Genomic DNA, 13,066 nt, shown 5'->3' on the forward strand with positions numbered 1-13,066 from the left:
TGGTTCTCAGTCCGGCCCTGTTTACGTTCACATGCATATATTGTCAGTTGGAAGTTGTGGCCATGTTCTAATAAGCCAAAAAACATATATCATATAGAAGAACAGCGCTTCAAATGTTACCCTACACATGCTTTCCCAACTCTAATATTTATTGGCACTGCGATTTTTACTATTGTTGTACATGTTACCTTTTATTTGCTGGCGATCTGCAGAACGGCAACAATGTAAAAGCATTTTCAGGGACCAATACAATGGTGGAGGACAAAGTGAATAAAGGAGCATCACAAAAGAGGAAAGAGAGGGCCACCTGATTCCCAGAGAGAGCCGCATCTTCGTTCATCGCATTGAAATAAAAACGTGTGAGCTCTTGTTGTGCATATATACAGTACAACTGCTATTTCAGAATAGCAAGTTGTACGGCAGAGTCCGGCAGCTGCATTAAATAATGTGCCAAATAGAACATTTCAGTAAAACAAATTACGAGATCTACGATATACACCTGTATACTCTTTCTGCTGCCATATTTATAGTGTAAGGTGTTAACCTCTGCAGGAGCACTTCTCACTATGCCATTTAATAGAAGGTTCTGCAGTGTAAGAAACAAAAGAGGGACTCAAATAAACGGTGAGACTGGTGAAAGACGGCTGGATCGGACAATTAATATAAAACAATGTCCAGCACCCACAATTTCTCTCGCTTTTAATTCAGAGAATAAAAAGTAAACTGCCCTCACAAAACAGTGTTTGACATTTAAGCATTTTACAAAACTCTAGTTGGAGACTGTGCCGCGGTGGGGCAGTGACAATATCCGTAACGGAGCTCAGAGGAGAGCAACCGAAAGAAAAGAAAGAGGCAACTTATCAAGGAGGTTTATCTCCGCTTTTTTGGCTTTAAAAGCCAAGAAAGCGGAGATAAAATTATCTCCCTATTACCTAGCTGTCGCTAACACCAGTTAGCGACAGCTAGTAGGAGATAGCGACCATCTTGGGCCCACTTTGCATGTCAGTGATATTTATCAGTAATGACATGCAAATTGGGCGTGCCAAGATGTTAGCGACTGGAAACAGTTGCTAACATCGCTATCTCCTATTACCAACTTTTGGAGATATTTGCGCTAAGCGCAAATATTTCCAAAAGCTAACACCTGCCCTGAGTAGTTCTTAGCCATGTTATCCAATGGGAGGTGGATAACATGGCTAAGAGCATTAGCTCGCTAATGCATGAATATCGCAGACTTTTCACCGATATTCATGCATTGCGGCCGATTTTTATCGCATTTGCGATAAACCTTGGTAATACCAAGGTTTATGTGCGATAAAAATCGCCGCAGCTCGGCGATAATTTTTTTACGCTAACCAAGCAATAGCGATAATTATCGCTATTGCTTGGTAATATGCCCCAAAGTTCCATATAAACAACATGTCACAACGAGAGCGTAAAGATAAGGGAAGTAAGGCGCTGCTCTGTGGGATGATACAAATGACAACAAGGCAGAACAAAGAAGGACTGACCAGTAGGGAGGAATTCTTTTGAAGGACAATCTAAGGCCCCCATTAGGATGACGGGCGGACTTTGCCCGCCCGCCATCCCATCAGAAAAAGGGACCACCCGCCATAAGGGCGGGGGTCCCAATTGTAGCATTAGGATGCGCCCGCCACAGTGGCAGGCGCATCCCTCATTTTTAACATTGTGGCGGGCAGTGCTCTCTGCACCGCCCGCCACAATGTTAAAAATGCATGTATGCATTTGCATATACGAAGCGGCAGGCACCGCGCGGTGCCTGCCGCTTCGTGTATGCAAATTCTGGGGGGTACCACAGTTACCCCCGTTTGCACCCCCCACCTTTCCTTCACTCTGGGGGCCCGCAGGGAAGACTGCATGCCTTTCCGTGGCGGCATCGCCGCCACGGAAAGGCATCTAACTTAGCCCATTGTAATATGGCTGGCGGTGTCTAATAGACACCGCCACCATATTAATCCTTTTCCGCACCTTAAAACCATACAGAACCACTAAACTCCTCTCATCCCTGAATGCTAAAACTTCCCTCACCAATCCTAATAAACACCCATTCATGACACATAAAAGCACTCAACCCCCCTCCTCATCCCTAAACCTTTAATACCCTTTCTACATATAAACGCCACCTATCCCTGAACCACTAAAACATCACACCACCCAAAATTCCACCCATTCTCGAATATTTAAAGCCCTTCACCACACCGAAACTCTACCCATCACTGACTTAAAAACATTCACTGGCCCTAAACTCAAACAATCTGCCAAACCTAAAAAACCTCAACATCCTTACACGCCGCTCATCCCTAAACCCTAAAAACCCTCACCATCATAAATTCCACTCATCCAAGACAAAAAACCCTCTCCTGCCAACCCTTAACCCTAAAACTATTCATTGCCCCTAAACATTACCCATCCATGAACCAAAAAAATTCTCACTACCCTATATTCTCACCGAGTGTAATTTTTTATAATTCCGTAAAATTATATTTGCTTTTAAAATGTTCCCTTTAATTTTCAATTCATTTGAATTTCTTTAAAATTAATTCTTTAAAATTGGTTTTCCATGATTTGATTTCCACCAACATGGCTTCTCAGTTTTCTTTCTTCCATAATTTCACATACATCACATTTTAGCATGATTAAAGGAGAGAGCATAAGCACTTTAGCACTGGTTAACAGCCAAAGAAACCAGGTTCAGAAACCAGGGGGGTGAAGGCAAAAAGTTTAAGGATGCCCTGCAAAAAGGGCGAAGTACAACACGCACCACTTTCTAGGTGCTGCACAGTTAGTGCTTTTCCCAAATGCCTCTCAGCTGGTGCACAAACATCTGTAACAATCAGCAACCCAAGGACCATGGTGAACACCTGCATTGGGCCTCATCATCATGCAAATGATGCCGTACCCCCTTCACACTGCTTTGGAGCAAAATGTGCTCTTACGCAATGGGTGTTAGAGATGGACTTGTGCAAATTCTTTCTGCCCTTTCTGTGCTAAGAACATTGTTTAGTGCCACAAAAATCTAGTTCTAATGCAGGGTGCTCTCCCTAGGCAATTATGTAATTTGTCCCCTTCCTCAATTGGTTTTTATTGTATAGCAGGGTTTCCCAAACTGTGGTTCACGACCCACAGGAGGGTCTCCAGCTCCCTTTCGGTGGGTGATGAAAGTCTGAGCAATAATTCTAGATACCTTTAAATTTTGCGTTTCTCTTGTCACATTTTTTGGTGCTTCAAAGACAGATGTCTAATGTTGGAGTGCTTTATTATTTCAACATGGGGATTGCTGCTTACTCTGACTGCAAAGTGAGAGGGGTATTTAAAGTGAATTCTGTGACAATCTTGCTGGAGTACAGGGCCTGTGTAGGAAAGGTTGCAGTGAAATGTAAATACCTGTAACTGAACTATAAGCATTCAACAGTTTGGAAAGCAAAAATGAAGCACATTTATTTATAATTTGTGAGGTGTGCTGGAAATTTTAATAGGGTAATAACAATCAAGACACTTTACTTAGCGATGCACAAATGATATATGATCACAGAAGCCCGATTTCCTCACATTATAATTTGTTTGCTATACAACTTTATCCATAAAACTGTAGGTCTGTGGACATTTGGGGGCCATTTCAAATGAAAATATGCTGTCTGTAATTGACAATGCGCTACCACACAATGCTTTAGGTACATAAAAAAAATCACCCACTACATGCCTATTAAAGAGAGGTGGGTCGCAAAAGTTTGTTGTTTCTAAAAATCGGTTGTGGTTCTAAAAGGTTTGGGAACCGCAGGCAGGAGAAAGGACAGTCCAAATCTGGTGTGTAGTTTGTTGATTGAAAAGTGCAGATTACCTGATTAATGACAGATTATGTTTTTTTTTTACTGTTGACTTTCTATATTTGCCTGAGTTTCAAAGCAGAACAAAAATCTGCAAAACCATCTAAAAAACTGAAAGCATAGTCCGTGGATGGAGGTGGGCCCAGAGCCACAGCTTTTCAATAGAGGTGAGCAATATTGAGGCACTAACTGAAGTAAAACTTAATTGCAATAGTAGCCTTAGGACAGTGATTAATTTGAGCAAGTGGTTGCAGGTGGGGCCAACTGGCACTAATTTCTGGGGATTGGCACTTATGTTTTTCTCAGCAGACTTTGACCCAGAGCAAGAAAAGGGGAAAAGGAAGGATGAAAGGAAGGAAGAGAAAGATAAAAAACAGGGGGCAGGTTCTCTGTTAAGGCGGAGGAGCATCGGCCCACTAATCAAAATTGCCATCAGACACAAAAAATACAATTGTAATAAAGTTAATTTATTACTATTTTATTTTTCAAATCCCCATCCCGAGCCGAGCATCAGAACGGGGCGGGGCTTTCTGTTTTCTGCTGCTGCCAGTGAGGCAGCAGCAGAAATCAGTGATGGGCACGGCACTTAAAATTTAAAGTTTTCAGGTCTCTTTGGCCGGCCGTCTTGCGATGGACTTGCGATAACGTTGAACCTGTAATAATAATAATTTGCTATCAATCAGAGGGTTACATTCATCCCATTTCTTTTCTGTATTTACACAAATCAGTTTTAGGAAACCCACCATCATTTGCTTTAACTACATCAACTGGGGACTAGCATTAGCCGCCCAACCGCTACTTGTAGATTGTGCATTACTAATCAACCTCTTAAATTTGATTCCGGGGTTTGAGATAATTTGGGATTAAAACTCGAGCAAAAATGCAATACACAGGAATCTCAAATCATTAATGTTTGCAAGTTTTCTTCCAAATTATTACATCTTCATGTGAGGCAAACTGGTTTCAAGTAATACTGTATTTTACCCAGTAGGGAACATCCTACTTGGAAGAAATAAAATGTTGGTATTCACGTGGTAAAAGGTGAGTAAGTGCAAGCAGTAAGTATGGCAGTAAGAGTGGATTTAGAAATTCATAGAAAGTTATGGTGGGTGTTCAGGGACGGATTAGATGTGTCTCTTGTATTAAACCAGTGCGTTGATCTAGCCAGATGAGCACACATGGAGAGTTATACTTAACAGAGAACTGCGTCTAGACAATCAATCAAACAGTCGAAGAGCCAGGTTTTGAGGTTTCTTGTGAAGATGGGGAGAGATGTTGTCTATCTGAGGTGGAGAGGGAGGGATTTCCAGGCTCTGGCAGCAAGGAAGGAGAAGGAGTTGCCACCTTTTCTGGTCTTTCTGATGTGGGGGACCACGGCGTAGGAGAGGTGGGCTGATCGTAAGGTCCTTTGGGGAGCGTGGAATTTGAGTCTGCTGTTCAGGTACGCTGGTCTGGTGTCGTGGAGGGCCTTGTGAGCATGGGTAAGCATCTTGAAGGTGACTCGCTTCGATGGGAAGCCAGTGGTGGGTGTGCAGATGCTGGGAGATGTGGCAGTGTCTTGGCAGGTTGTGGACCAGTCTTGCTGCGGCGTTCTGGATGTTCTGTAGCTTGCGTGTGAGGTTTTCGTTTAGTCCGGTGATGAGTGCGTTGCCGTAGTCCAGTCTGCTGGTGACCAGGGTGTGAGTGATGGTCTTTCTGTGTTTGAGAGAGATCCATTTGAAGGTCTTGTGTAGGAGGCGGAGGGTGAGGAAGCAGGAGGACGAGACGGCGTTGATCTGGTGGTCCATTTCGAGTTCGGAGTCCAGGATGATTCTGAGGTTGCGTGCGTGGTCCGTGGGGGTGGGCGGACTTCCGAGGATGGGGCCACCAGGTGTAGTTCCAGGCATCGGGGTGTGGGCACATGATGAGTACTTCTGTTTTGTTGATTTTGGGTTGAAGGCAGCTGTTTTTCATCCATTTGGTGACAGCTTCCATGCCTTCTCGAAAATTGTGTCTGGCGGTGTTGGGTTCGTTGGATAGGGAGATGATGAGTTGGGTTTCGTCTGCGTATGACACAATGTTGAGTCTGTGGGTCCTGACGATGGTGAGCGGAGCCATGTAGATGTTGAAGAGCGTAGTGCTGAGGGATGACCCCTGGGGGACTCCGCAGGCGGTTGTTGTAGGTTCCGAGAGGAAAGGGGGATTCTGACCCGCTACGGTCTGCCGGAAAGGAAGGAGCGGATCCAGTTGAGGGCCTTGTCTTCAATCCCTGCATCGTGCAGTCTGTGTATTAGGGTGCGGTGAGAGGCTATGTCGAATGCCGCTGAGAAATCGAGGAGGATGAGGGCTGCTGTTTCTTCTTTGTCCAGTAGGGTGTGGATGTCGTCTGTTGCGGTGAGGAGGGTGGTTTCCGTGCTTTGTTTTTTTCTGAAGCCGGATTGGGAGCAGTCGAGGATGTTGTGCTCTTCGATGAATGTAGTGAGTTGGCTGTTGATAGCTTTCTCGATGACTTTCGCTGGGAAGTGGAGCAGGGAGATGGATCTGTAGTTTTTGAGGTTGGTAGGGTCCGCCGAAGGTTTCTTGAGGAGAGAGTTGATCTTGGTGTGTTTCCAGTCGTCAGGGAATGATGCGGTTACCAGGGGGCAGTTGATGGTGTGGCACAACATGGGTGCGATGGTGTCGGTGGCTCTGTTGGTAAGGTGGTGGAGGCAGGGGTCTGTGGGGGCCCGGTGTGGTTTGAGTTCATCGTCTTCAGTGTGTCTTCGGTGGTTAGGGCTGTCCAGTTGTCGATCTTTGGCTTCATGATGTCGGGGTGGTTGGTGAGGGTTCAGTGTGTTGGTTGTCTTCATCGAAGTTGTCGTAGATGCTCTTGATTTTGTGGTGGAAAAAGGTGCTCAGTATGTTGCAGAGGTCTTGTGAGGGTGGGCTGTCGGTGGACTCGCTGGAAGTTTGGGCGAACTCCTTGATGATGTTGAAGAGTTCTTTGCTGTTGTGGGCGTGGGTGTAGATTCTGTCTTCGATCACTTTTTTCCTCATTTTTCTGATGAGTTGCAGGTTGACTTTGGTGGCGGCTCTGAAGTTTTGTGGGCTTCTGTGGATTTGGTGCTCCTCCAGTCCTTTTCGAGGTGGCGGCAGGTGCGTCTGGACTCTCAAAGTTCAGTGGTAAACCATCTAGCTTTCTTGGAGTGGGTGTTGTTGTTTTTCTTGAGGGGGGTTAAGGTGTTGGAGCTGTCGGTGATCCATCTGTGCAGGGTTCGGGCTGCAGACATGTAGTGACACATTGCCATGCTACAATACAGAATAGCGTAGTAGAATTTGATATTCTGAGAGAGACATAGGAATACATACAACTCGTAATATGTTGGTTTAAGGGTATTTCATTTAACATGATTAGGGTATTATTTTTATACTATTAATTCATAATATATTTACCGTACAATGCATCCTAAAGTAAATAGCTAAATGTACCTGCTTCCATATTTGTTTTTTTTATTTTTTAAATATTTTATTGTGTGGCTAGCAAATATATTGCATACGGTCAATATTTGAAGCACATAGATTACTTCCCGCACTTATGATTTACAATTTTTTCTCTTTATTAGATTTTCCTTAAATCTTGCTCTTTCATTCGCTATCCTCACCTCTTGAACACCTCGTTTTTTTCATCACTCGTGTCATCCTCTTCAAGTGAACCTTCTCATTCTCTCTCTCTACCTGTGTATTTTGTGCTTTCTGAGTTTCTGCCTTGAACTCTGTTTTTATCTTTCTGTTTTCTGCCTTTTTTACTCTCCTCTTTTGCTTCTGGCTCACTTTCTCTTTCCCTTTTTCTCAGTCCATTTTTTGTGGTATAAAAGTATTTCTGGTTAATTTACAGAGCAAAAAAAATAATAATGTTTATTTAGAAACTGGGAGAATTGTCCTTACTTATTCCTTATCACAAGCACATACTTATGCCACTTATACCCTAAAGAAATCTGCACTCGGTTAATTTATCGTTGCTGTCTAATGCAAGGACTAGGTTAACATATGCTGAAGGTTTCCATTTGCTTCACATTATAGAAGCCCTGGAAAAACTATTTGATTAAAGAGATGTTCTCTGTTTTCTAGTCTTATTAACTCCTTATGTAAGTATTTCTCCCTTTCTGACTTTCAATTCAAAACCATGTCTGTTAAACAAACAGATTTACCTTCTCCTGCGCTTATCAAATATTACAAGTTTGTATCTTTTTAATTCTGTAAATTTTTTGTTTGCTATCATGTTGATATGTCAATTATAAATATATTCAGCGTATGCATTTTCTGCCTCTGTGGGAAGTCAGCCCTTCAATTGGAAACATTAAAAGACTATATATGTCTACTGACGCTAGTCTGTGGAAATAGGGCAAAGGACATGTATGCCTGTAGAGGACCAAAGAACAAAATGTGTAATATAGATTCGTTCTGATGCAAGGCATTCTATTGTCACTGGGGGAGTTCGCGCTATTATTATTATTTTTTTTATTTAGATTAAAAATAAAACATCTATAATCAAATTATGGAACAAATACCTAGTTATATTATTTTTTAGTCCCGATTACCTATAGCAAAATAAAATAGAGACAAACTGCATGCCTTTAAAACATTCTGTTAAGTTATCCAACAGTAAACTATAACATGATTATTTTTTAGATCGAAAATGGTCTTAAAAATGTATGTATAGTTGGATACAATTTATTGTACTTACCAGCTAGCTCCTATACTCTCAACCGAGAAAAGTAATTCAAGACAGTGCAGTGAGACTTTGCTCCAGGAGATGTATTGGGGGAGTTTATATCGCATTATCTACTGATCATAGGCAAGGTTGATGGACTTGGGTGGATCCGGCAACTTTTGACAGACTTTTTCGGAGAAAATCAATATCTTGCTGCTGGTATAACAAGTTGCTGAGTCGGTGTCTGTGCTTCTGCCAGCCATGTGAAGTAAACGTTTTATTTGTTCTATATGCCAATGTTATCAACTTATGCACTTGTTGTAGATCCTCTGATTTTCCTGATAGCGTCCTTTCTGTGGGACTTTTGTTACGCCTAAATGTAGGATTACTTGTAAAGTCAATTAAATTGCGTATGTCCCCACCTGAATAACAAAATCTTGCAACCCGGTCTGAACACAACCTGTCATGTTTTTCTCGCAGACTGCAGATCTCTTCCAGTCGTTGGTGTTTGAGCTGCGATTCCTGACTACAGATGCATTGATGAAGCTCTGGGAAAGATCATCATTTAAATGCCGAGACAACTGGTAAGGAAAAGATCCTTAGACTCATTATTTGCAGACCTCTTAAGTATCTGAATGATGCCTTTCATCCTCAGAATGGATGGGTCTACTTGGAGCAAAAGTAATACTTCTGGTCCTGGATGGGCTGTCTGTCTCAACTGCTCCTCAGAGATGTAGAACTCTCTCCCTCAATATGATTGAGAACTGCAGCAAATATCTATTTTTTGAGTTTGAAACACATGCAAAACTCTTTAAAGTAGTTGATTTCTGCTAGCTACTTGGAGAGTTAACCACCATTGTCTTTGAATGCAAACATAGCATTTTTAAATTAATGAAAATCCAATAATTGCCATATTTTAGTGAGCAAGAGCATCAGTTACATCTTACTGAAACTTCTATATATTTCCTAACTGTTGGTTAAATTCATTTAAATCTAACTGATCCATGTATACATATTGGATATCTAGGGATTGCCCATCAGCATAGAGTCAATATAGACAGGGCCGGACTGGGAACCAAAACCGGCTCTGGCAAAGTGCTCGGCCACTAACCTCCCCCCCTCCCGGGGGTTGGGGGTGCCACCGAGCTCTTTGCTAGGGCCGGTTTTCGGCCGAATTTGTTACAGGGCCGATTTTGCAGCTATGCTGCAAAAAAGGTCCTATAACAAAATCGGCCCCCAGGGGCCCAGGGGCCCAAAACCGGCGCCCACCCGTGCGGCGCACCGGGGGATTGCCCGGTGCCCGCTACGGCGAATCCGGCTCTGAATATAGAAACATAAAATCAAATGATATTCTAATATAGGAGACCTGCCAACTCACATTGTGGCACCATGTGTCACATGATTTGGCTCCCTTCACAAGGTCACCTGGTGAGGTGCCGAAATCACACAGTGCTTGGGAAAACAGACTGAAAAATCACTGTAAACATTGGATTTCGGGCTTGTTTTGGAGGCAGTCAGCAGCTGATGTCCATCAGGACATAGACGACACCCTCAATGACCCTTTGTTTTTTTTGTTTTAGGAGAGGGTGGGGCTTGGTGAGGGGCAGAGTGCCTCTTAGGAGCTCTTGGCACGAAGCCCCACCCCCTCCAAGGCCTCGTCCCTCCTCACACAGTGAAACTAGTTTGTAAGTTGGCAGGGTAGATATGATTTAGCCATTGTCACATCCACATGTTGTGATGTCACTATGCATGACATACTACGACACGTCTTTGAATGAACTTTTCATATAGAAAATGCCTTCCAAGGCATCCGCTATGTTGTGCACTATACACTCGCACTACAGAACACACATCCTTATTTATATTTTAAATATGTTTACTGCCAGTTCCATAAACTGCCATACAATGGATACATTGTCTGCACCTTCAACATTAGCCTTATTAGAAATGTAAACAACCAATTGGGCAAAACGAATTTTAATAGTACCTATATAGGGGAAAGCACAATAGGCTCTAAATAGTCACAGTTCACAGCATATATTAGCAAAAATAAGGTCAGTAAATGGCAAACCCCCCACGGTGACCATGCAGAAAAGCCAACTTTGATTCCTAGAGGTAGCCGCATAATGACATCTAATACATGTGTGATATTAGTCCTCAGGCACTTTGACCTACTTGCTATCCATGCCTTATGTATAAAAGGTTTTTTGCAAAATATGTTTATTTTTCATAAAAATTAAACCGAAAACAAAATGGCAGAAATGTACGGTCTGTATAACAAGCGAGCTCCAAGCAGACATTACAAGTGTAATGTAAACAAGTTTTAACATATAGATATATTTTTTTAAGTGATTGTAAATCAGAATTATGTGCATACTTCTCTGCAACTGCCTTTAAAAACTCCTATGCTTTGGAGTAGAGGTGCCTACAACATTTTCTGTGTTGCTCAATATGTCATAGTTTTACTTTCAACCTTTTTTAAGAGCACATGCGTCAGTTACAGATGGCAGTGAGTTCCAGTGCACTTTAACGCTGCCTTTGCATTGCTGTGCAGACTGGTGGTAATGCGGGCACACAGCCTGGAGCACCCTGCCCTGACCTTCTGAGAGCACACAGAAACTTTCAAGAAGCATTTTGCTAAGTGCCAAGTGACTGTGCCCGGCTCTCTTTCTGATGCAAATGCAGTCCTCTGCTTGCACTAACGGTGTCTGTTCAGATAATGGCGGCCACTGGCCCTTCATTAGCATCATATATAGAAAGGGAAGCATGATTGACAGGACCCACAATGGTCTCATTGCACTTTGATGCTTCCTTTGTAGACCTGTCCCGAGTACTGCAGACCCTCCGTGGAGAATGTGCTCTTACTGTGAGAGGGTGTTTCATAGAGAATTAGTCCTCTGTGGGGGTTTCTCTAACCCCTGACACTTCTGCAGTGTCATTTTGAAATGTTGCCTCACTGCACTGCTCTTGCCAAGGCCTTAAACCTCAAATGTCTTTTCTTGCAAATACGTTTCCATGTTTATGAGCGGAGCCTACCTCGTGTCCTATGTGCATTCCTCAGCACATATAGCTGAAATGCAATTTTCTACCTCACTTTGCTTGACTTGTGCCTGATGCTTTCAATGTTTAGCTTTTAAACCAGAAAACGTATGCTTTTTCCCCAAATACCTTCTGATATTGTTTTGAAGTATCACTAATTCCCACTTTCTGTAAATTATTACCGAACTGACTTTCCCACACTACATGCGACACTAATGGCTGTACTCTCTACATTTTTAAAACAGTAATTTTCTCAGTATTCAGTCCCAAACACTTTATGCAGATCTTGCATCTTGCACCCTCATTGAGAATCTCTTTCTCTCTCTCTCTCTCTCTCTGTCTCTGTCTATATATATATCAATATATATATATATATATATATATATATATATATATATATATATATATATATGTAAAACATTTTTTTTTACATGTTTTTCAAAAAGTGCGGATTAGGCCTCTTTGTCTTTGAAACGAAAAAAATCTACCTCATTTTATATGCAGCCGCGGCCCATGGAGGGAGTTCCGTGGGGCAGGCGGGACGGGGGAGGGGCAGGGTGGGGGGTGGTAAACACCGGAATATGGATGATTGCAGATAAGTAAACAATTAAATGAATAAAACGAATTTCGTAGCGCGCCCTACATCGCATTTTGCTACGATATTCAAAAACAAACAAAATATCAAAATATATCAAAATATAATTTAAAAAAAAATATATAAAAATTTACAAAACATATAAACATATTCTAATGTATAAAAATAGTAACATTTTCATAAAAGGATTGATTTTTTAAATTTAACAAAACCTTTACAAACAAAGAAATATTTTGCAATGCAAATTAATTTTAATCTAAAAAATAATTATTTCATAAATGTAATATTTTATTTCCTACCCTATAACATCACACAATTTACAACACATATCTAAATTACATTAAAAAAGTGGACCTCCATAATTACCACAATTAATTATCAATTACACAAATATGAATAATTAAAAAACACATTTAAAAAGGTAACATTAATGTACTAACCAAACGTTAAAGCTGTAGAACCTAAATCCCCAAACAAAATAAAAAATAAACAATTACCAAAAATATTTATCAATTAATAAATTAATATTAATGATCAAGTAATGAATAATTAATTTAAACTAAATTCCTTTACACCCTCTACCCCAATAAACACCAAAACACACACCTAAAAATATTTTTAAAATTTCCATAACTAATTTAACAACTAATTAATATCAATTAACAACAAATCATTAATTAATTTAAAAATATTTACTTCCCACCATTTACCACAATAAACCCCACAACTCACACATCAAAACTATTACACAATTGGCATATTTACATTTTAAAGAATTAATTAGTATTAATTAACAAATAATTAATTAGTTATAAATAAATTACCTCCCACCATATTCCCCTATGAATGCCACCACCAATTTTGTAAAACATGACACAATTAACATCACTAATTAACAATTATTTAATAACTATTACC

General features: G+C 41.2%; 1 protein-coding gene across 1 annotated transcript in view; it reads left to right on the top strand.

The window, feature by feature from the left end:
* Window positions 1-13,066, top strand: part of APOLTP (apolipoprotein lipid transfer particle homolog) — a 1,141,779-nt gene that overhangs the window by 164,659 nt on the left and 964,054 nt on the right. Inside the window, exon 6 of the mRNA XM_086941409.1 lies at window positions 8,995-9,098. Within this exon, the coding sequence (XP_086797535.1) occupies window positions 8,995-9,098 (104 nt within the window). The remainder of the gene's footprint in view (window positions 1-8,994; window positions 9,099-13,066) is intronic.

This window comes from Lissotriton vulgaris, chromosome 10, assembly GCF_964263255.1.
Source record: "Lissotriton vulgaris chromosome 10, aLisVul1.2, whole genome shotgun sequence".
Classification (NCBI taxonomy): domain Eukaryota; kingdom Metazoa; phylum Chordata; class Amphibia; order Caudata; family Salamandridae; genus Lissotriton; species Lissotriton vulgaris.